At 39.8% G+C, this 25,136-nt stretch overlaps 1 protein-coding gene across 1 annotated transcript; it reads left to right on the forward strand.

The window, feature by feature from the left end:
- Positions 1-301: 301 nt before the first annotated feature.
- On the forward strand, positions 302-24,605 carry mtmr6 (myotubularin related protein 6). Its single transcript, XM_061965543.2, has 15 exons — positions 302-510; positions 2,467-2,598; positions 5,584-5,746; positions 5,816-5,973; positions 13,177-13,305; positions 13,363-13,497; positions 13,567-13,699; positions 13,778-13,887; positions 17,808-17,933; positions 18,000-18,049; positions 18,565-18,658; positions 21,237-21,343; positions 21,507-21,641; positions 21,731-21,857; positions 23,749-24,605. Exons 1-15 carry the CDS (start codon positions 487-489, stop codon positions 24,106-24,108), a joined length of 1,983 nt encoding a protein of 660 aa, XP_061821527.2. The 5' UTR covers positions 302-486; the 3' UTR covers positions 24,109-24,605.
- Positions 24,606-25,136: the final 531 nt, after the last annotated feature.

The raw sequence follows: 25,136 nt of genomic DNA on the forward strand, positions 1-25,136 counted from the left end.
TAAAATAAAATCGACTACATTACCCAGCATGCACCCCTTATGCCTGTTAACGTATAGTGAAAGTTCATAGTTCCACAATAAGCGTTCAAATCAATTTCAAAATAAAACTATATAAACAACGAGCCACAATATAATATGACACAACTAAAAAACAGCTACTGTTTAATTCAACTCTTTCTAAAACATGAATTTTGGACTAATGTATCACTGGATTAAATGGTTTTAGCCTGCATGGGGTCTCGGCTTTGGCTCTTATTTTGAAAACCCCGTGAACCTAAGGCGTTGCCATCATTATCGAAGGCTTTACGCGGATGCGGGAGCAAAGTAATTGACAATAAACAGTAAACACGCATCGAATGCGGTCGACATCGTACCGTTTGTTTGTGTTGCGCTTTTAATTACCACTTAATCAATGATAGAGCTATACACGGAAGGCATCGTGTGAACTCTGGTGTCGCTGACAACATCTGTTACGACCGGGGAGACATGGAACATATCCGAACCCCAAAGGTAGCTAACATTTCTTGCTAATTGCAGCGGATGGGAGGCAAGACAAGCGGCTCGGCCTCACGTTGTAAGGCCGATTAATCTATAACAATGGTCAATAATTGTGTATGCTCACTATGCATTATATGGAGTGAATGCATCCTGGCGTGCAGGTGTCCTAAGAGACGTGACAAGTCCGTGAGCTGTTTAATGTTTTGCCCTTTTCTATGTCTATTTCCAGTTATCAAAGCTTGCACATTTCATTTCATGCATTCTTGGTGAAAGATTACCTCGAAATGCGGCGTGGATGTTTTTGCGTTCTCTTAAAGGCCCCAAAACACATTTTCAAATATATAGCTGCCAATCAATACTGCACTGGAAATACAAAGCAAACTGAAGGGCTCATACAGATTTGGATTGTGCAAGTCAGTCACCTCAGACTAAGTCACTTAATGAAGATCAAAAAGAAGAGCTACAGATTGGAAAGGAGCCAACGGGTGGTGCTATTCACAGCATTTCATTTGTGTGATTGCAAAATGTAATAAAAAAAAAAATGTTTACATTGCACCCAAACAATGAACATTATACATATTATGGTCTATTCCGCTCTTACTTGCTCTCCCATCGACTTCCTGTATTTCACCCACATGCTGTCAAGTATCTGACAAGGACAGGAAAGAGGAAACAAAAGTATGTCTGAGTCAACAATAATTTTTGCAAATGATCAAATTGCAGAGTTTGAAGTGACAAAAAGCAACAACATCCTTTTAACCGTAGAGCAGCGTGCTAGTGACTGCCAAGGAGAATGTGAATACTATGAACTGTGCATTAGCATTAGGTGCAAAATCCGGCTATATCCTTACAGCTAGTGGGTCATAACCAGTGTTTGAAAAAAAAGAGCATGTGACATGGGTAAACATTCAACTGGTGCATAGTAAAATTGGACAGAAACTGCATTGCTCTTCAGTAAAACTCAAGTATCTCCAATTTTACCCTCATTCTTAGCTGCAAAACAACACCAAATGACTTCAGTTAGTCAGATAAAAGAGGAATGTTAAAAGTTGAAAACCCCAAAACTTGTGGAAATTAGAGTTCAACACAAATGATGTGGTAAAATATGCCTAAAACATCACTCCCCTCATTAGCAATTCTCCTCAGATCACAATGCACATAAGGTCTGCTTAAACTTAATGTTTTGCAACACTTTGGACAATCAGTCAAGTTAACTTAGACTTAGACTGACTTAGATTTCCTTTTATTGTCATTCAAATCTGAACTTTACAGTACAGATAAGAACGAAATGTTGTTGCATTAGCTTGTTGTAGTGCTGGATAAAAGAGCAATAAGGTGCAGATATAAATAAATAGATTTCTGTACAGATAAATATATTGCACTTTTGTATATACGTCCATGTTTATGGATGTATGTTATATTGTCTTTATATTCCAGCGAGTTAATCCGTTTTTGGTGGGAATTGAGGGGGATTATTATGATGCGTTCAAGAGTCTTGTGGCCTGAGGGAAGAAACTGTTGCAGAGCCTGGAGGTTCTGCTACAGAGGCTGCGGAACCTCTTTCTAGAGTCCAGCAGTGAAAACAGTCCTTGGTGGGGTTGGGAGTAGTCTATACAGATTTTCTGAGCCCTGGTCAGGCAGCGGCTTTTTGTGGTTTCCTGGATAGGAGGACGAAGAGTCCTTTTTTCCCTTTTAAACACTCTTTTTTTCTAATTTGCCAGTGACTAAACAAAAACAATCAATCATACAGAGAATGAGTTACGATAAAGTGGTGCACTTTACTAATTGATAATCATTATAATCAATGTCTTTGCATTCTGACGACTGTATTATGGCAGCGCATGGCAAACGCCAGCAGGTGGTGAGGATTAGCAGCGCTGCAGCTGGCATCGCCATGCACAACATTACTTATCAGGTCTTTTTCGTTTCTGTGCCCGCCCTTGACTGTTTTTGGATGTGTGCTTGCAGGTGGAGCAGGTGCGGCTGTTGGATCGCTTCAACAACAAATCCACCAACGGCACACTGTACCTCACAGCCACGCACCTTATCTTTGTGGAGAGCGGATCCAACAGCTCAACGTCTGCCGGGCAAGAGATTTGGGTGAGTGGATCCATGTTACGTGGCGTTTTTGTGCATATACAAGTCATTTTTTGTTGTCATTTTGGATTAAAAAACAAGTCATGGCTAGAATACAATCCGTTTTTTTAATGCACTACTTCATTACATATAAAATAATGAACTTTATTGCATTTTATTTACAGGCACCAGTAAAAAGCACTCTAAGAATGCAATAATAATCTACATATACAAATGTAAAAAAAAAAGCAATAAGAAGGCTATTATTAAAAAGCTATTATACATATACGAATGTAAATAAAAAGTGTGTGATGAAATAGCTATTAATCATAGAAAAATGTAAAATAGTGCAGTAAAACACTATTACACTAATAGGGATGTGAAAGTGTGCAATATAGAAGATATTGTACATATAGAAAATGTACAATATTGCTTTGAAAAGCAATATTGTAAAGAAAATGTACACCAGTGCAGTGAAACAACCATGATAAATATTAAAACATTTAAAATAGTGTACTAAAAATGCTATTCTACATGTCGATGTCCAATCCAATCTTCCTTCTGCGGAAAAGAGCCGTAAGAATCAGTTAAACTTATTAAAATTTCATGAAATGGCAGAGTATAATACCCTAAAAATCATGCATAGCACATACAACAATTCTACCAAACAACATCCAAAACAGATTTGTAAAAAGAGAAGGTAATTATAATCTGAAAGGAACTGCGATCTTTAATACATCTACATTTAGAACAGTGATAATGGAAATAACTATTTCAAGCAGAGGTGTTAGTTTATGGAACAAACTTGAAAGTAGAATAAAACAATGTAAATCTCTTTCTGTATTCAAAAAATTAAAAAACCGTGATGATGAAAATATATGACTGAGTAGAATGATGTCTTCATTATTGATTTAATTGTTGTTAAATGAAAATATGGCTTTGTAGTTGCCAACATTGAAGGTTTTGTTTGTATTTGTGAAAATAGGGGGCAGATATACGTTTTTAACTTCTTTTTGCTCCTTTTCATTCATATTTTACTTTAATGTTATGTTGATTCATTTATTTTTATTTCATTCCTTTGTTTGATTTTTTATGAATGAAATTTAAAAATTAACCATTGTGAACTGAACAAGAGAGTAATAAAAAAAACTATTTACGTCTTACACTATGTCCTTTATAAATGTAAAAAAGTGTACAATAGTGCAATAAAAATATACTATACATACTGTATAGAAGACATAAGCGAGTGCAATAAAACATCCTTCATAAGTACAACAAATAAGATACGATAAACTATTCATCCCACAACGGGGAAATTATGTGGTTTCGTTGCAGAGGGAAACCTCAAAGAACACACTGGACATTAAAAGAGTACAGAGCACAATAGTTCAATTAAAAAGCAAATCTACATGTAAGGATGTACACAAATGCAATACAACATTCCTTATAGATATAAAACATGTGCAATAGTGCAGTACATTTTTTATTATACCTATAGATTAGTACAAAATTGTAGTAAAATGTCGATTATACATATAAGATGTACAATAGAGCAATAAAAGAGCTACTGATCACAAGGATGTACACAAGTGTAATAAAACATTAATTATAGATGTACAACCTCAGATATGCAGATGCCACTGTGCTAGTGGCAGACCAGAAGAAAAACGACAGAACATCCTGAACACAGTAGTAGCCCACAGTGAAGCAAACAGACTCGCTCTAAACCTCAACAAAACCGAATGCATGACAGTTTCCAAGAAACCACATCCACCTGCATGTAACATCACATGCAATACCAAGAATATAAAACAAGTGGATCAATTGAAATACCTGGGTGTCACAGTAACATCTGATGGTAGGTGTGAAAAAGAGATAAACAAATGGATTGCCATGTCAAAAGACAGCTTCAACAAACCGAGTCTTATATTTGAAACAACTCAATTGACACCAAACTAAGAGTCCTCAAAACGTATTTATGGTCTGTCCTACTTTACGGCTGTGAATGCCAGACTTTAAACAATCAACAACTGAGAAAATTAAAGGCAACTGAAATGTGGTTCTTCAGAAAAATACTCCGCAAGTCATGGACTGAAAAGAAAAGTAATGAAGGGGTATTGGCGAGGGCAAAAACAAGAAGATCTCTAATTGCAACGATTCAAAATAGGCACCTGAAATTCCTCGGACATATCATTAAAGAAGACAGCTTAGAAAAATTGATGTTAACAGGAAAACTAGTAGGAAAGAAAGCTACAGGTTGAAAACGAACAACATATATCAACAACCTAAGAAATGTTATCAGAAATATCAATAATCTAGAACTCATACATAGAGCGGACGACAGAGAAGACTGGAGAGCCATGATTATCGATGCCTGCAAACAACCCTGATACCCCATGATGATAGATGTACAGAACATTTCAATACTGGTAGTTAAAAAAAAAAGGTATTCTATGTGTATAATGTATTCATGAGTGCAATCAAACACCCATTATAAACCTAAAAAATACACAATAATGTAATAAAAAAAAAAGCTACTATACATATAGAAAATGTACTACAGTGCTATAAAAATCCATCATAAATATATTTAAAAAATAGTGTAGTAAAACAAACTTTTTGACGAATAAGGATAGATAAAACTGTCATTATAAATATAAAAAGAGTGCAATAAAAACTTATACATATAGATGTGCATGAGTGCAATAAAACATTTATTTTAATTATAGAAAGGTGTAACATAGTTCACTAAAAAGCTATTCCACCAACAAATGTACACAAGTAAAATAAAAAAAATCATGAAAAAAATGTATAACTTTCTTGTTGCACTATTGTACATCTGGAAGATGTGTACGAGTACATATTGGACACGTACTTTATTGCAATAAAACATCCACATATAAAAATGTGCTAGGTCAAAACCAGAATCACATGTGAGTGTAAAAAAAAAATGCTTAAATTGCATTTCCTCTTCACATGATTTGTACGAACTTCCTGTCTTCTCGGCAGATTTTGCACCACCACATCGCTTCTGTGGAGAAGCTCTCCCTCACCACCACGGGATGTCCATTGGTCATTCAGTGTCGTAACTTCCGAGTGGTTCACTTCGTGGTGCAGCGAGAACGCGACTGCCACGACGTCTACAGCTCGCTCTTGCGCCTTCTGCGGCCTGGTGGGTTTCACCGTGTCCGACCATGTACACACACTCCGTCTTTTTGACTTCATCCTTCTTTGTGTGCAGAGTCGTACGATGAGCTCTACGCCTTCTCCTACAACCCTAAACAGAATGACCAGCAGCGGGAGGAAGGGTGGCAGCTTATTGACCTGGGGGCGGAGTTTGAGAGGATGGGCGTCCCCTGTGACCAATGGCAACTCACCGACGTCAACCGAGACTACAAGGTGGATAATGTTTTGCATTTAGGGAAGGATGAAATAGCGTAAAATCTATACTGTGATTATATATTGCAGCCTGCTGCAGTAGCAATATATATTACCATATATTATTTTGCATTTAAATGATAATGGAACCATTTCAAAACGGATTGCAAAAGCTCTTAATTTAGCTGCTGACCTATGCAGTAACATATTGCGTCAGTTCCAGTTGTATTATTTTCTCAAAACTATTAATAATACTTGTTAATTCACTGTTAATAGTTGATTACTACAGGGTTCTACCTACAAGTGAAACTCAAAAAATTGTAATCGTCTCATATCGTACTAAGGCTTGTTTGTTCCAGCAATTAGATTTACAAGGTGAAACTAACAAATGACATGGGCTCAAAACATGCAACGCAATGTATTTTAAGCCTTCTTTTGATATAATTTTATTAATTATGGCTTGGAGCTTATGAAAATGTTAAATTGAAAATCCCCAAAAATGTGGGGTTTTCAAAAACTGTAAGGCATGATCATCCAAATTGTATATTAAGAAAAAGGCTTGACATATCTCACTTTGCTGAAATGAATGAGCTTTTGCACAATATTCACATGTCTGGAGTTTCACATGTACACTTCTGGTAAAAAGTAATAAACATTTATTCTGCTGTTATTTGGATACTTTACATTAGTTTTGGGCGATACTATACATTTGGGTATCAATCCAATACCAAGTAGTTACAAGGGCCATGCCAATGCTTATAATGAAACTTAAAATGTTCAAGATCGATGAATGATTCATTTAATTCAAATTTTTATTTTTTATAGAGCATAGACAAATTAATATAATAGTGTGTACAGAAAAAAAAACAGCAACGCTCACATTTCTTTTTTTTTAGTTTATTAGTTAAATAAAAATAGATCACAATTATAATCAGGCTAAAACACAGGATTGTGGTGTAACAATATTAATTATTCAAAATGATTTCCCCTTTTCCTTTTATTACATACAATATTTCAAGCCAAATAAAGTCAATCGTGCAAAATGACTAAACATAGACAAAAAATACTATTGGCTGATATTTCCAGAGTTTGTAAATAATACCCATCCATCCATCCATTTTCTACCGCTTATTCCCTTTTGGGGTCGCGGGGGGCGCTGGAGCCTATCTCAGCTACAATCGGGCGGAAGGCGGGGTACACCCTGGACAAGTCGCCACCTCATCGCAGGGCCAACACAATACAAAAAACAATATTGTGCTAATCAGAAAAGATCAATCTAGTCACTATATTATCGACCCTCAACTGATAACATACTTGGTATCATTACTATTAATATTTGTATCGATTTTCCCACTCTTGTTTACGTTCAAGAGCTCTACCTTAGCTTTGCTTTTTTATATCCTCCTATAGCATGTCGTGTAGCTAGTCCTCATCGTCTAGTTCTCCAGTGATAATGATACATGTGAAAAAACAGTTTTTTTTTGTGATTTAGAAACAACTTTTCAATGTTGTCGCTGTCAAATTTGCTGGAAACAGCTCGAATGTCTCATCAACATGCATTATCACCATTTGTCGGACAAATGTATAGTATTATATCAAATATTGTCTATATCGTAAAAGTACTAACAATTGGGATGGCATGAAAATAAAATGCTACACTGTATTTGGAAAGGAATTGCAAGCAAATTCAATTTACCAGAAGGTGTTATTCCTTTTTGTCCAAAAGGGGGCAGTGAAGCTTTACCATTGACATAATAGAAATAATAGTAGAAGACACATTCAACCCTAAAATGAGACTCCGGAGGTCTGCAAGACTCAAAAACGTCTCAAAAAGGTTGTGGACCACTGGTGTATGGTACCAATGACCAATTAGTACCACACATATTTTTTTCTTTTCTTTCTATTTTTTTTTATTTTTTATTTTTATTTTTTTATTTTTTGTGTGTGTTGTGTATGTATGTGTTTGTGTATATGTGGGCTTATGTATATGTGTGTGGGTGTATTAATGTGTATATATGTGTGGATGTGTATGTTTATATGTATATGCATGCGTGTGTATATGTGTGTATGTGTATGTATATGTATATGCATATATGTATGTGTGTATGTATGTGTATATGAATGTGTAGGTGTGTGCATGGGTGTGGATGTCCGGTGGCTCAATTGGCCTGGCTGTGGATGAGTTGGGGTAGGTGGGTTGGTGGCCTCGGTGGTAGCCGGGGGTGTGCGTTGTTGTGGTTTACGGGGTCGGTCGCTTTTTTGTTTTGGTTTCGGCGGCCGCGGGTGTTTACGCTGCGGACGGGCGGTGGTGGTGATGGTTGCTGCGGTGATACCAGCGGTTGGCATCGCTGTGTTGGGTTGGAGTGGTTGGGGGACTGTGGCTGGTGTCTGTGCGCTTGTGGGGTTGTGGGGCTGGCTGGCGTTGGCTTGCCGGCTGGTTTGGGGGCTGGCGGGCGGACGGGATGCATTGGCTTCTTCCCCCGTTGGGGGGCTCCTTCCCCTGGCCGGGACTCGTATGGGCACGTTGCTGTGTGGATGGCCGGGATGCGGTGTTTGCATTGGGCGTGGGGGCTGAGCAGTTTTTCTGCGTTTGGTTGCCGGTATGGGCTCTGCAGGGTTGGGTTGGGGCGGGCAGGGGCTGGCTTTGTTTGGCGGGGGGAGGGCTCGCGTGGCGTCACGTTAAAGTGGTCTGGTGTGGGTCACGGGCTGTGGCGGGGGGTGGCGGCCTCCTGGCCGTAGTTCCTGGTTGTCGGCCGCGTGGACTGGGGGGTTGTCCGGGCCCTCTACTCCTCCTACTTATAGCGCACACAGTCACACATATATAGGACTTTGGGGATTGTCCTGCGGGGAGGCATGGCGGGGGGTTGAGGATGCCTCCAATGGGGCTCCAGTCCTCCTGTCTTGTCCCCTGCTCGTCCATCCCTCAATCTTAGCTGCATATTAGACACTTAGGATTTGGGGGGCTTGGTTTGGTTGGGACCCACCATGACCTTGATGTCCCCCAATTTTAATCGCATTATTAGTTCCCACAAGCATACATATCTCACTCACGCTACAGTACACACATCAATAGGGACTGGAGGTCGGCTGTAACGGCTGACCTCCTAATTTTAACTACACAGTAGACACTCTGGGAGGCCTTGTACACATGCATGGGGGGTTTGGGGTTCGGCGCACCCCTCATTGCCTCGTCGGCCGGCGGGGACTGCGGTCTGGTGGCCTGCCAGGCTTTTATTCATTTATTATTGTTATATATATTTTTTATTTTTTATGTATTTATTATTTTTATTTTTATTATTTACTTATTTTTATTTTATTTTATTTTTTTATTTTTTTATTTTTATTTTTTTTAAATCTTATTATTTATTTGTGTGTGGCGTCGCGCGGGTCTCACTTCCTGTTGGGTGGGGTCCGTGCCCGTGTGGCCCGACCTTGCGCTGTGGGGTCTCTGTTGGTGACTTGATGTGGTGGCGGCGCAGCCCCCGTGTCTGGTCTGGATGCTGTGTCTCGGTTGTTTGGGCGGTGGTGTGTTTGTGCGGGTTTGGGTTGGGGTGGGGGGCCTTTTGGTTGGGGGGGTTGTTGGTGTCTCTTGTTTGCGTGTTGGCGTTTGGGCTGACTGGCGGGTTGGCGCCGGCTGGTCTCCGTGGTCCTGGTGGCGTGTGGTTGCTGGTCGCAGTTTTTTTTTGATCGCTTTGATTTGATTGGCTGGTGCTGGCTGTCTGGGGTTATTGCGGCTGCTGTTTCTGCTGCCGTTTGTTTGTGGTGTGGGCGCCCGTGGCTGCTGGGTCTGGTGCAGGGGTGTGGCTGATGTTGTGACTGGTGGCAGCGCGCGCGTGATGGCTGTCGGGGCTGACGAACTGTGTATATGTATGTATATGTGTGTGTATGTATGTATGTTTATATATGTGTATGTGTACATATGTGTATGTATATGTATATATGTGTATGTGTGGGTATGTATACATGTATGTGTGTATGTGTATGTATATATGTATGTATGTATGTATATTTCTGGGGGTACGCTCTGGGCCTGCCTGTCAGACGGGGGTCGACGCCTCGGGCTACTGCATCCGAACTGCGTGTCTGGAGCTCCTGGGTCCCGCTGTCCATCCCTTCCGGGTGCCCGTCTTGGTTGGGGCCTGTTGGGCCTAGTCCCTGCGTCTATTGTGGTAGCTTGGTGCTGCAAGGTATTCCGAGGTGCTGCGAGTCGGCCAGTTGCTGGGGTAGTGACCTTGTTTGTCAGCATGTCTGTGATCTTTTTTAAATTTTTTAAAATTAATTAATTAATTAATTTATTAATTTATTTATTTTTTAATATATTTTATTAATATTATTTTTTAATTTTTCCCCTCCCTCAGGGGGGGGGCTCGGCGGGGCGGTTGCTGGTTGTTCCATCTCCATCGTTGGGGTCCCTGCGGGTGGGGTGGGTGGTTCCCGTGGCCCTGTGCCTGGGTGGTCCTGCGGCGGCCGATTTGGGTGGGGTGGCCGGGGGCTGGCCTCGCCGCGCTCTCCGGGGGTGGGGGGTGGGCTCGTGGGGGCCCGGTTGCCGGTGGGGCGGGGGCGGTCTTCCCGTCCGGTTGCGGGGAGTCTCTGGGTCCCTCGGGCGGGGCGTCTCGCCTTTCTGCCCGTGTGGGGTGTGGTCTCTCGCTGGCTTGGGGTCTGGCTGTCCCCTGCTTTTCTCGTGCCTTGTCCTCTGCCGGGTGCGTCTGTCTGCGGCCTGCTGCTGGCCCTTGTGGGCGGTACGGTGGGTCGGGCTCTGGGGTTCCTGTCGCTGGCCGGCTTGGCTGCGTGGGGGCGGTGGTCCCTGGTTCCCTGGGCACCACGCCTCCTGTTTGTGGGTTGGGCTCTCGGGGGTGATGGGGCCGTGCTCTGGCTCCCACGCACTCTGGGAGTCGAATGTATTGTACATGCAAATTCACATATGCTCACATACATACATAGGTACCTACGCTCCCACATACATACACAAATACAGTACATATTTACCTACCTAATGTTCGTACATCCACACGCACATTCAATATACAAACATACACATACACATACTGTACATATACATTCACTGTACAAACACATATACACATGCTGTACATATACATTCATTGTACAAACACATATACACATTCTGTACATATACAAGTACATATGCATACTTACACTCATGCACATAATCACGTTTCATCAAACATATATTAACGTTGTTGCCCTAGGGTAAACTGGGTGTAACACATGGCACACTGACAAAGCTTAACCTATTGTGACTATAACAATCTACAAGGTTAATGTAGGTTGCTTCTCTTTCTCCCCCTCCACTTTTCTGCATTCTTTCGTATCTCAAGTTATCATTACGATATTGTTGCATTTAAACAACTGTATTGTTGATCATAAAGGTAAATTATTGGTATTGTTCATTATCAATAGCGCTATTTCTATTGGTATTTGTATTGATCCATTTGTAGTGTAATAATGCTCATTGTCATTTCTGTATTATTTTTTATTTTTCGCTAACTGCTTATTTGCTATTACTTTTACCATCATATTTGTACATGTCATATTTGCTGATGTTGCTCTATTGTTGTTGTTGTTGTTGTTTGCTGTTGTTGTTTTTGTCTCTCTGTCTAATCCCCCTCTTGTCCCCACAATTTCCCCCTCTGTCTTCTTTTTTTTTCTCTTTCTATCCCCTCCTGCTCCGGCCCGGCTGCACTAAATGATAATATAAATACATTTAATAAAGTAAAATACAAATAAGGCAACAAGAGAAGTATCCTACACTTCTCTTTTGTAAAGTAAATCTGAACAGCCGATATGGGCATCTACATCAACTATATGATTTGCCTGAGAAGCTGGACAGGACACAAAAAAAAAAAAAAAAAAAGTAATAAACATTTATTCTGCTGTTATTTGGATACTTTACATTAGTTTTGGGCGATACTATACATTTGGGTATCAATCCAATACCAAGTAGTTACAAGGGCCATGCCAATGCTTATAATGAAACTTAAAATGTTCAAGATCGATGAATGATTCATTTAATTCAAATTTTTATTTTTTATAGAGCATAGACAAATTAATATAATAGTGTGTACAGAAAAAAACCCCAGCAACGCTCACATTTCTTTTTTTTTTTAGTTTATTAGTTAAATAAAAATAGATCACAATTATAATCAGGCTAAAACACAGGATTGTGGTGTAACAATATTAATTATTCAAAATGATTTCCCCTTTTCCTTTTATTACATACAATATTTCAAGCCAAATAAAGTCAATCGTGCAAAATGACTAAACATAGACAAAAAATACTATTGGCTGATATTTCCAGAGTTTGTAAATAATACCCATCCATCCATCCATTTTCTACCGCTTATTCCCTTTTGGGGTCGCGGGGGGCGCTGGAGCCTATCTCAGCTACAATCGGGCGGAAGGCGGGGTACACCCTGGACAAGTCGCCACCTCATCGCAGGGCCAACACAATACAAAAAACAATATTGTGCTAATCAGAAAAGATCAATCTAGTCACTATATTATCGACCCTCAACTGATAACATACTTGGTATCATTACTATTAATATTTGTATCGATTTTCCCACTCTTGTTTACGTTCAAGAGCTCTACCTTAGCTTTGCTTTTTTATATCCTCCTATAGCATGTCGTGTAGCTAGTCCTCATCGTCTAGTTCTCCAGTGATAATGATACATGTGAAAAAACAGTTTTTTTTTGTGATTTAGAAACAACTTTTCAATGTTGTCGCTGTCAAATTTGCTGGAAACAGCTCGAATGTCTCATCAACATGCATTATCACCATTTGTCGGACAAATGTATAGTATTATATCAAATATTGTCTATATCGTAAAAGTACTAACAATTGGGATGGCATGAAAATAAAATGCTACACTGTATTTGGAAAGGAATTGCAAGCAAATTCAATTTACCAGAAGGTGTTATTCCTTTTTGTCCAAAAGGGGGCAGTGAAGCTTTACCATTGACATAATAGAAATAATAGTAGAAGACACATTCAACCCTAAAATGAGACTCCGGAGGTCTGCAAGACTCAAAAACGTCTCAAAAAGGTTGTGGACCACTGGTGTATGGTACCAATGACCAATTAGTACCACTTTTTTGCACCCTTTATTGGGCAGAGCTACACACAGAAAAGTGCATGCAACTGAACACATTAAACCATTAGTCTCATGCAAGCTTCTACTTTTTTTTTTATTTGATCCACAGATTTGTGAGACGTATCCACGCGACCTGTATGTTCCCATCACGGCCAGTAAGCCCATCATTGTGGGCAGTTCCAAGTTCAGGAGCAAAGGACGCTTCCCCGTGCTCACTTACTTCTACCAAGAGAAGAAGGTACGTTTTGTCCACCGCCATAAAGTCGCTGTTTGTAAAGTGTAGAAATGTTGACAGGCGGCAGTGTGTCGGTGCAGCCAGCCTCTCTCTGGCTTCAGTGCACGGTGCTTAGAAGATGAGAGCATGCTTCAGGCCATCAGCAAGGCCAACCACAACAGCCGATTTGTTTACGTCATGGACACCAGGCCAAAAGTAAGAGCATTCTTTTAAAAGCCACTATTTTATTCTTTTAAACACCACTTTACCTCCTCATCTCTTCAGCTGAACGCGCTCGCCAACCGAGCGGCGGGCAAAGGGTACGAGAACGAGGACAACTACTCCAACATCCGCTTCCAGTTTGTGGGCATCGAGAACATCCACGTGATGAGGACCAGCTTGCAGAAGCTGCTGGAAGGTTGGACTTTGACACGTTGCTGCTTCACACAATAGATTTCATTGTTCTGCCTCATTAATGTTGTTTGTATGCCTTCAGTTACCGGAAACAGGTCTCTCACCATGAGCGACTTCCTGATAGGACTGGAGAGCTGTGGCTGGTTGAGGCACATCAAGGCTATTGTGGATGCTGCTATCTTTCTGGCTAAGGTACACGTCAAAACTAACACAGTGGAATTTCTCCATAAAAAACAATGTAAATATGAATAATGGGTCTGAGTCTCGAACAAAGTCTATATTTGATAGGGCTGCAACTATCAATTATTTTAGTAATAGAGTATTCTATCGATTATTTTGTTCTATTAATCGAGTAATTGGATAAAACACACTTTATAGCCTCAACGCGTATTTTGGGGAAGATTATTATAATAAAAAGAATGTTTTCTACTCGCCATAACTTTTGTTCTTTTTTTCAAATAAATTCACATTATCAACATAGAAATTGCACTTTTAACATCTGTGCATTATTAAAAGCAACCGTGAGGAAACTGTCTGTATATGTAAAGTTCGGGTACCCCATGTGGTCCAGATTTCATACATGTTTATTAGTTACACTCATTAAATGATTTATGAAGCACTAGTTAAATTTATCAATTTAAGAGATATCAATCTGTCAATCCTTTTCCGTGTCCGAGCCATGTGAGGTTCCCAGTGTTGAGTCAAATTAAGCCGCAGACACTTTGAGGGACACTTTGAACACAATAAAAAGTGCAATACGGTACTGTATATCAAACAAACATAACAAGGGGATGATGGATCAACGTTGTATTTAATAATAAAGCCAATGTTTATATGTATATACATTAGGGTTGTCCCGATACCAATATTTTCGTACTGATACCAACATGTATTTCGATACTTTTCAAAATAGGAGACCTCAAAACAATTCATTATTTGCTTTATTTTAACAGAAAATCTTCTGATACATTAAACATATGTTTCTTATTGCAATCAAAGAAGAATGTGGGTATTTAAAAAGATAACTTATATTTTAGTAGTAAGCGTACAAAGGCTCCTAATTTGCTGCTGACGTATGCAGTAACATATTTTGTCATTTCTAATTGTAATATTTTGTCAAAATTATGAGGGACAAGCAGTAGAAAAAAAGATGGATTACTAATCCATTTGTTCATTTACTGTTAATATCTGCTTACTTTCTGTTTTAACATGTTCTATCTACACTCATATTTAAATGTAATAATCGCTTATTCTTCTGTAGTTTGCCACTTTACATACGTTTTGGGTGATGCTCCAAATTCTGGTATCAATTCAATATCAAGTAGTTACAGGGTCATAAATCGGTCATAATAAAGGTCTCCTTTGTACAGGGACATATTTCATTGGTTTATAAACAATAAACAAAGACGAAAGATTTTGTGATTAAAAAAAATAGACGTACCATTGTGGTGTCGACTGTCTACGGCTCTTGTACTTGGTATCGTTACAGTGGATATTGTTTACTCGACTTCAACATAAATTATTTTTAACAGAAAGTTTTGATTTTATTTCTCATGTGAAGGCTGAGATATTTTCGTTGCAGTAAAAACATGTACTTTGTTGTAGCTGAATAAGCCAATTTTGCAAATTTTGTGTGCCATCATGTGAAAATGTTTTTCTCAGTCTTTTGTTTATAATTGTTCATCAGTTAATTTTTCAGCAAATCTCCCCATTATATTTACAGAGAGAAAATCACAACACATTAATGCCACTTTCAATTTAATAGCATCAAACACCTAAAAAACCCTTGCACTTTGGGAAGAATTTCTGCAAATTCAAGCTTTTCAAAAAAGGCCTGTAAGAGTCTGGGGGGACTGGTCAAATTGTTCAAAAATGTTAAATTTAAAATGCGTATTTGGTTTGATTTGTTGAAATCCTGTGCTTTTTAGGGTTGGGTTTACAATAAAACAAACCAGTTATTACAAATGTATAAAAACTCAGGGAATGTACCGTATTTTCCGCACCATAAGGCGCCCTGGGTTAAAAGCCGCGCCTTCAATGAACGGCATATTTCAAAACTTTGTCCACCAATAAGCCGCCCCGTGTTGTAAGCCGCATCTAACTGCGCTAAAGGAATGTCAAAAAAACAGTCAGATAGGTCAGTCAAACTTTAATAATATATTAAAAACCAGCGTTCTAACAACTCTGTTCACTCCCAAAATGTACGCAAATGTGCAATCACAAACATACGTATATCAACATGGACAGAGCTGCGTGAAAAAAGCCACCCGGCCTCTTCGCGTAAACTTAAACTTACCTTAACCACTCGCTCATCTTTTCTTCATCCATCCCTTCGAGTTAGCTTTTATGATGACGCCGGCTGGAAAGGTCTCTTTTGGCAAGGTCTTCCTTTTGAATATCACCATGGGTGGAAGTTAGCATGGCAAGCTAGAACCACAGTGAAGGATGACTTCTCATTCCCTGTGGTGCGAATATTCACCGTACGTGCTCCCGTTCCACAGTGCGGTTCACAGGAATATCAGTTGCTGTGAAATACGGTAGTAATCCGTGTGCGGATGGAGAGATTGCGTCTTTTCATGAACCGGATCCTTGTCGCTTAGTAGGAGCCATTTTGTGGTCTTTACAGATGTAAACAGGAAATGAAACGTACGGTGATATCCGCGCGTTTTTTCTTCTTCTTCCGGGGGCGGGTGGTTGCTTACAGTAGAAGAAGAAGCGCTTCCTGTTCTATGGGGGCGGGTGCTTACCTTGGCGGTTGCTTGCGTAGAAGAAGAAGCGCTTCCTGTTCTACTGGGAAAAAAGATGGCGGCTGTTTACCTAAGTTGCGAGATCCAAACTTTATGAAAATGAATCTTAATATTTATCCATATATAAAGCGCACCGGGTTAAAAGCCGCACTGTCAGCTTTTGAGTAAATTTGTGGTTTTTAGGTGCGGCTAATGGTGCGGAAAATACGGTAATGTAAATAAAAACACTTTAAAACAACTTTTTCCGCAACTTTTTGAAAATGCTGCCATAAAATCAGGTATTTTAGGCCACAACAATCACACAAAAATTCTATGAAATCCTGGAGGGACTGATTGGTTATAAAAACGTGTATGATATCATACTTGTTGCAAGGCAGAGTTCATGGAGCACAATCATTTGTGCCCCGAAGTCCAACAATGGACATCCAGTATTGGCATATTCCACTTACACTCATCTTTTTATTGCATTTATCTTAGTTCAGCTTTCCATTAATCTTATATGAATGGTCCTCGTTTTATGACATTTCGTGGATACGAATGCGGCCCTATTTATTAATTTAAAAACTTAATTTTAATTTGGTTTTGCACACATTAGAGAATGGTGGAATAATACAGGATACATATAATCGCATATCGCACTGATGAAATATCCAAGAACAACAGGTTTAAAATAGCGTACGATCTCAGAAAAAGTAATTTTGAGGCAGCTGCTAGCCAGGATGCTACTATTACATCGACAAAGAATAGTACGTGGAATAACAAACAACGTTAACGAAACAAGCAACACTTTAGCAGAAACTGTGATTAATCCAGATTAATCAGAATTCAAAAGTATGCTTAGTCTGATAAAAAAAATAAACATTTGACAGCACTACTTATTAGTTAAATTGTTGCACTTCACAATGTCTCCCAGGTGTAAGGCAGGCTCTTCTGGTGGCAGTGTGTCACAGAAAAGAAAAGAAACCCATCACCATGGAAGTGAAAATGAACATAAAAGGCTCAGAGGGAGAAAAATCCTTTGGTCACGACCGTCAAGACCATCATTAAGGAAAAAGAGCTTGTTCAGAGGATCTGCACTCATGAAAGCGACCGTAGTAACCAAGCAATGTAGTTGTCTCATTATTAAAAGGTTGCTTTGGTTGGTATGTAGGTATGGTGCTAAAACTGGGGGACTAATTTCAGTGTTAAATAAATGCAGACTCAGCAACCTGCAACAAATGCTTAAAGGTGATGTTGCGCAAGTAACGTCCTGCACAGAGGACTGTTAAGTTTATTTGTACACATTTTACAACCGAATTGCTACTCTGTATTAAATGTAAAAGATATATTGAGAGTTTTGGTGTTGTCCTATCATCCAACCACTAGGCGGTGACTGTGGAAGGTGCCAGCGTGTTGGTTCATTGTTCTGACGGGTGGGACCGTACCGCCCAGGTCTGCTCTCTTGGATCCCTGCTCATGGAACCCTATTACCGCACCGTCAAGGGCTTCATGGTACAAGTCCCTTTCTTGGAGCTCCTTGCTTCCTGCTTGCCTCCCCTCATGTTGTGTTTTTTTTAGGTGCTGATAGAGAAAGATTGGATCTCCTTTGGCCACAAGTTTGCAGACAGGTTAGAAACAGTCATTGCTATTTGTCCTGTCGTACTGTATTCACTCCAATACAGCACAACCCTCAATATGAGGCGATTGGGACCAAATTGATCTTGTTACTAACTTGGCCTTGTTGTGGCTGCCTATCTTAAAGGGTCACCGGTGTATGTGTGTGTGTATGTGATTGACAGTAGGAAAAGCTCTGCTTAGGGAAGCCTGTATAAATCTCTTTTTTCCTATATTCCAGTCAATACTGTATAAATAGTAGTGTTGTCAAACCATTGAAGTTTTTAATCAAATGAATCACAGGTTTGCAGTGGATTGATTTTGATTAATCACAAATGAATACAATTTCTTTTTAATCCATATTATTCCTCTCAAATGGTTTATTTAAATGCAATAAACATTTTAATCAGATTAATAATAATGTTAATCTGCAATAATGTGTTATTTTAATGGATTTGCACAATCTTACAAAAGCTGTATCAAGAAGTCTGCCTTTATAAATTTAATAATGCTGGCTTGTGACTTGCAGGTGTGACCAGTTGAATGGAGACCCAAAGGAAGTGTCTCCCATTTTCACTCAATTCCTGGAGTGTGTCTGGCAGCTGTCTGAGCAGTTCCCTCAGGTGCGTGTGTGTGCGCATTACATTTTAATGAATAGTTTAATAAATTGTAGAGTAAAACATACAGTGCATCCAGAAAGTATTCACATTGCTTCACTTTTATTGTTACAGCTTAATTCCAAAATGGAATAATTAATTTTTGTCATCAAAATTTTACACACAATATTCCATAATAACAACGTGATATATATATATATATATATATATATATATATATATATATATATATATATATACCGTATGTATGTATGTATGTATGTATGTATGTATGTATGTATATTTTTTTTTGTAGAGCTTTTTGCCAATTTATTAAAAAAGACAACCAAAAACAAATCACATGTACATATGTATTCACAGCCTTTGGCATGCAGTTCAAAAGTTTCTGTTCGTGTTTCAACTGATCATCCTTGAGATGTTCCGACAGCCTAATTAGAGTCCACCTGTGGTAAGAATTTATTATGGGTCTACTGAAAATGTGACCAAATCTGCTGGGTCAAAAGTATACATACAGCAATGTTAATATTTGGTTACATGTCCCCTGGCAAGTTTCACTGCAATAAGGTGCTTTTGGTAGCCATCCACAGGCTTCTGGCAAGCTTCTGGTTATATTTTTGACCACTCCTCTTGACAAAATTGGTGCAGTTCAGCTAAATGTGTTGGTTTTCTGACATGTACTTGTTTCTTCAGCATTGTCCGCACGTTTAAGTCAGGACTTTAGGAAGGCCAACAGCTCAATTTTTGTTTCATTTCACCATAGAACTTTCCTCCAGAAGGTCTTATCTTTGTCCATGTGTTGTCAGATGAAACAAAAATTGAGCTGTTAGGCCACAATACCCAGCAATATGTTTGGAGGAGAAAAGGTGAGGCCTTTAATCCCAGGAATACCATCCCTACTGTCAAGCATGGTGGTGGTAGTATTATGCTCTGGGCCTGTTTTTCTGCCAATGGAACTGGTGCTTTACAGAGAATATATGGGACAATGAAAAGGATTACCTCCAAATTCTTCAGGAAAACCTAATATCATCAGCCTGGAGGTTGGGTCTTGGGCGCAGTTGGGTGTTCCAACAGGACAATGACCCCAAACACACGTCAAAAGTGGTAAAGGAATGGCTAAATCAGGCTAGAATTAAGGTTTTAGAATGGCCTTCCCAAAGTCCTGACTTAAATGTGTGGACAATGCTGAAGAAACAAGTCCATGTCAGAAAACCAACAAATTTACTGTAGCTGAACTGCACCAATTTTGTCAAGAGGAGTGGTCAAAAATTCAACCAGAAGCTTGCCAGAAGCTTGTGGATGGCTACCAAAAGCGCCTTATTGCAGTGAAACTTGCCAAGGGACATGTAACCAAATATTAACATTGCTGTATGTATACTTTTGACCAAGCAGATTTGGTCACATTTTCAGGAGACCCATATTAAATTCATAAAAGAACCAAACTTCATGAATGTTTTTTGTGACAAACAAGTATGTGCTTCAATCACAAAAAAATAAGAGTTGCAGAAATTATTGGAAACTCAAGACAGCCATGACATTATGTTCTTTACAAGTGTATGTAAACTTTTGACCACGACTGTATACATACACACAGTATATAAAGGTCCCACACATGACAGTGCATGGTAGATCACAAACCTAAACATGAAGTCAAAGGAACTCTGTAGACCTCAGAGACAGGATAGCCTCTCAGAACATGAGAAAACAATTCTCAGATCTGATGAGACAAAGATTGAACTCTTTAGTGTGAATGCTAAGCATCATGTTTGGAGGAAACCCGGCACTTCTCATTACCATCCCTACAGTGAAGCATGATGGTGGGGATGTTTTTCAGCGGCAGAAACTGGGTGACATGTCAGGATAGAGAGAAAGATGAATGCAGCAATGTAAAGAGACATCCTAGTTGAAAGCCTGCTTTAGAGCACTCTTGAACTCAGACTGGGGCAACAGTTCATCTTTCAGCAGGACAATGACCCTAAGCACATAGCCAAGATATCAAAGGAATGGCTTCAAGACAACTCTGTAAATGTCGTTGAGTATCGTCCAGCCAGAGCCCAGACTTGAATCAGATTGACCATCTCTGGAGAGTTCTGGAAATGGCTGTGCACCGACCCTTCCCATACAACCTGATGGAGCTTGAGAAGTGCTGCAAAGAGGAATGGGCGAAACTGCCGAAAGATAGTTGTGCCAAGCATGTGGCCTCTTATTCAAAAATACTTGAGGCTGTAAATTTCTGCCAAAGGTGCATCAACAAAGTATTGAGCAAAGGCTTTGAATACTTATGTACATGTAATTTCTTTAGTTTTGTTCATTTTTAATACATTTGAATAAAAACTTAAATCATTTTTTACATTGCCATTATGAGGTATCGTTTGTAGAATTTTGAGGATAAAAATGAATGTATTCCATTTTGGAATAAGGCTGTAACATAACTAAATGAGGAAAGAGTCTGCATGCGAGCAAAAATGAGAGCGCAAACCCTTGCCCGCGTGTGGATTGTTTGGTTTTCATGCGCAGGGATTTTGCCTCTGTTTTGACGCCATAATTATCCTCTTGATATGTTCTACAATGGGTCTTTATTTTTCAGGCATTTGAGTTCAGCGAGTGGTTCCTGCTGCAGATCCACGAGCACGTGCACTCGTGTCAGTACGGAAACTTCCTGGGCAACAACCAGAGGCAGAGAGAACATCTGCAGTGAGTCCACAACAAAGAACCACTGAGTTGAAAAATGTGTGACTGTTTTAACTGGCTAACTAGTTCTGCAGAATTTGCAATATGAATATTTGTATGGTATTTGAAGGCCTGAATATTATAGTGTACTGTATGTAGCTGTGTTGACCAATGTTTTGTGTCCCAGGTTAAGAGAGCGGACTCACTCATTGTGGGCACACCTCCTGAGCGAAAAACTCAACTACTTGAATCCGTTCTACAGCCCCGCTTTCGTTGAAAGCCACCCGGTGTTGGAGCCATCCACCTTGCCCTACCATTTTAAGTCTGTACCACATTTGTGCATCTTTGTGACACCTCACATTGTCTCAAGTAGGATTTTCAATATGTGGTCTGTGTGTTGGTGCATTAAAGGTTCTGGAGAAACATGTACCACCAGTTTGATCGCTCCATGCACCCGCGACAGTCCATCTTGAAGACCATTCTGACTATGAGAGAGAACAGTTGCAAGGCAGAGAGCAAACTGCAAGCACTAGAGAGTGTGAGTAAACACACACTAATAATAATAATAATACACTAATAATTAGAGATGGGCACCGACCAAAGTACGTCGGTACTACCGGGTACCAATTCACGTAAGATCCAACTGTGCCATATTTACATATCTTTGTTGGACGTGACGTGGCGTCCGGTAAAAGCACAGTAAGGCTCCACTTGAGTATGGCGCCACAAAATGCGTTAGCTCAATGATAAATAACTTTGGATTTACCATTGACATGCTACTGATTAGCTTTAGTGTTTTTAAAAAAGGTATATCAACCTATAACTTGGCAATAAAAACTAAGATGTATTTTACAATCAAACACCTGGTGCGTAATAAATACAGTACTTGCAGTATAAACACTTTGTAGGGCTCAACAAAAGACTAGACTGGCACATACAACTTGATGACAAAGACTACTTCTTGGCTACTTAAACACACCGTAGTCCACACACTACTGCCATTCACCAAAGTGTTGGAATTGTTGGAGTCTACTATATGACACTTGCAAATGAGACACAGATGTGTAAGAAAACAATATAACAACTCAACAGCACAGCTCAGTTTAAAAAAAAACAAACAAAAAAGATTTTTTAAGATAATTAACAATATTCAACTTATTTGAATACACACAAAAGTACCAACAATTAAGTACTGGTATCGATTCCTACGTACTAGGAGTCAGTACCATATTGATTCAAATGTGAAAGATACCCAACCCATCCCTACTAATAATGTAATATGATATAACACAATTATGAACGTTTGTGTATCACACTTATAACCACAGTGTTTCACACATTATCTGTAAACTCCCTTTAATCCCCCTGTATTTGTTTCCCTGTAACTCATTTTGCTAGTTTACCGTAACTGCGCACAATGAAGGCTGTGTCAAGTGCAATAGTACAACACACGGGCGAAAGTGGGGATTCTTTCAAATTAAAATAACTAGACCACTGAGGACCACTGCTCTATATCAGTGTTTTTCAACCACTGTGCCGTGGCACACTAGTGTGCCGTGAAATGCTGTCTGGTGTGCCGTGGGAGATGATCTAATTTCACCTATTTGGGTTAAAAATATTTTTTGCAAACCAGTAATTATAGTCTGCAAATTATGTGTTGTTGTTGAGTGTCTGTACTGTCTAGAGCTCGGCAGAGTAACCGTGTAATATTCTTCCATATCAGTAGGTGGCAGCCGGTAGCTAATTGCTTTGTAGATGTCGGAAACGAAACTAAAACTGAACTAGCTGCAAAGTATACGAAAACAGAATGCTGGACGACAGCAAAGACTTACTGTGGAGCAAAGACGGCATCCACAATGTACATCCGAACATGACATGACAATCAACAATGTCCCCACAAAGAAGGATAAAAACAACTGAAATATTCTTGATTGCTAAAACAAAGTAGATGCGGGAAAATATCGCTCAAAGGAAGACATGAACCTGCTACAGAAAAATACCAAAAAAAAGAGAAAAAGCCACCAAAATAGGAGTGCAAGACAAGAACCAAAACACTACACACAGGAAACCAGCAAAAAACTCAAAATAAGTCACAGCGTAGTACACAGTAGACCTACTTAGAGACAAGAGCTATAGTGATGCATTGTTGGTTATGGTTTAAAGTCATATCCAACAATTGCGACAACGACTTTTTACTGTCAACTTAGTTTTGGTTTTTAATGATTTCTGCTGGTGGTGTGCCTCCGGATTTTTACAATGCAAAAAATGTGCTTTGGCTCAAAAAAGGTTGAAAAACACTGCTCTATATGACACAAGTGTTCTACTGCTGTGTCAGCATTACTGGGCCAGTTAAATATCCCTGCTGCATATTATCGTTAAAAAAACCGAGTACTTTTGTTATAATAATATGATTTTTGTTTTGCATCCAGAGGCTCCACCAGCTCGGCGTGACGCCCATCGTGACCGCTGACCCCTCCGCCCCTCCTCCGAGCAGGGATCGGCGCTCACTCTCCAACCCCCTCCCTCCACGCCCCAACTCCCTCATCCTGGGTGCGCCCGTCAACCACAAAGAGGCGCGGCGGCAGCAAGAGGAGAACGACGAGCACGAGGAGGTAGGCGAGGAGGCCACAGAGAGCACCGACACCGAGCGGACAGTAGAGGGCAGCAGCGGCACCGAGAGCCGCAAGCAGAGCTACGGCGAGCTGGAGGGCACACACAACAGCGAGCTCGCCAAAGAGGAGCCGGCCGTCGTGAGTCTGGAGTTCGGAGTGGCGCGCATGACCTGCTGAGAGTCGGCATTGTGGGAAAGGACAGGCGTAAGCGATGACAACTTCCTGAAAAGCGTGCAAGGCAGTCGCTCTTGTTCTTTATGCGATCACATAACAGTCCTCAACATATGTCTATATAGTCTAAATCTCTATCATGTCTTATTGCACCTATAGAAACGCATTTGCTTTTCTCTTTTTTTTTTTAATGAATGCCTGGACGCACTATAGAGAGTGATCGAAATGAGTAAGAAAATAAAATAATCCACAATAAAAAGGTGGATTTGTCCTGGTTTGATTTCCTTGTTAGACTATTTTTTGGTCTTACATGCCACATACTAGTGTGTTGGAATAAGTGATGATAGAATTTAGACAGTTTAAATGTGCTTTTACAAAGCCTGGCTGGGAACACATCATGTGTCTGTAGCTTTAATGCTAATGAGCTGTGTCTTCATTGTGCATTATCTGGGTTAGCCCGTTTGCCAGAGAAAAACTAAATATATTTTAATATCTGGAACGAAGCCTTTTTCCTATTTTCATTTGTACACAGTTGTCCTGTATGAAGTGGTGGGCTTGTACTCGGCGTGGCTCATGTAGAGATGCGAAGTTTGCGAACAAATTTAGTTTTTTTTAAAGGCTCTTTTAAGCAAATGATGAGGACCTTTTCACAGTTGCGAGTTGTTAGTTTGCGAGCCGTTTGTTTATGCACATGCAGATAGAGCACAAACTGCATGTGCATGCCACCCGACTGGACTAGAAAATTAGTCTGAGTCAAAGAAAACATTTGAATTCACTTTTTTATGTTTATTCTCAATATATGTATATTTTTTATGTACATACAGGTTTTGGAGGAAAATATATTGCCGTCCAAGCAACATTATCATGGACGCCCCTGCTTATTTCAGCAAGACAATGCCGAGCCATGTGTTACAACAGCGTGGCTTCATAGTAAAAGAGTGCAGGTACTAGACTGGCCTGCCTGTAGTCCAGACCTGTCTCCCATTGAAAATGTGTGGCGCAATATGAAGCCTAAAATACCACAACGAAGACCC

This window comes from Nerophis lumbriciformis, linkage group LG07 (genome assembly GCF_033978685.3).
Source record: "Nerophis lumbriciformis linkage group LG07, RoL_Nlum_v2.1, whole genome shotgun sequence".
Classification (NCBI taxonomy): Eukaryota; Metazoa; Chordata; class Actinopteri; order Syngnathiformes; family Syngnathidae; genus Nerophis; species Nerophis lumbriciformis.

Coding starts and splice junctions, on each gene's coding strand:
- mtmr6 (XM_061965543.2), top strand. CDS start 487: ATGGAACATATCCGAACCCCAAAG. Junction 13,700..13,777: donor CTTGCAGAAGCTGCTGGAAG/GTTGGACTTTGA, acceptor GTATGCCTTCAG/TTACCGGAAACAGGTCTCTC. Junction 21,858..23,748: donor AACTGCAAGCACTAGAGAGT/GTGAGTAAACAC, acceptor TTTTGCATCCAG/AGGCTCCACCAGCTCGGCGT.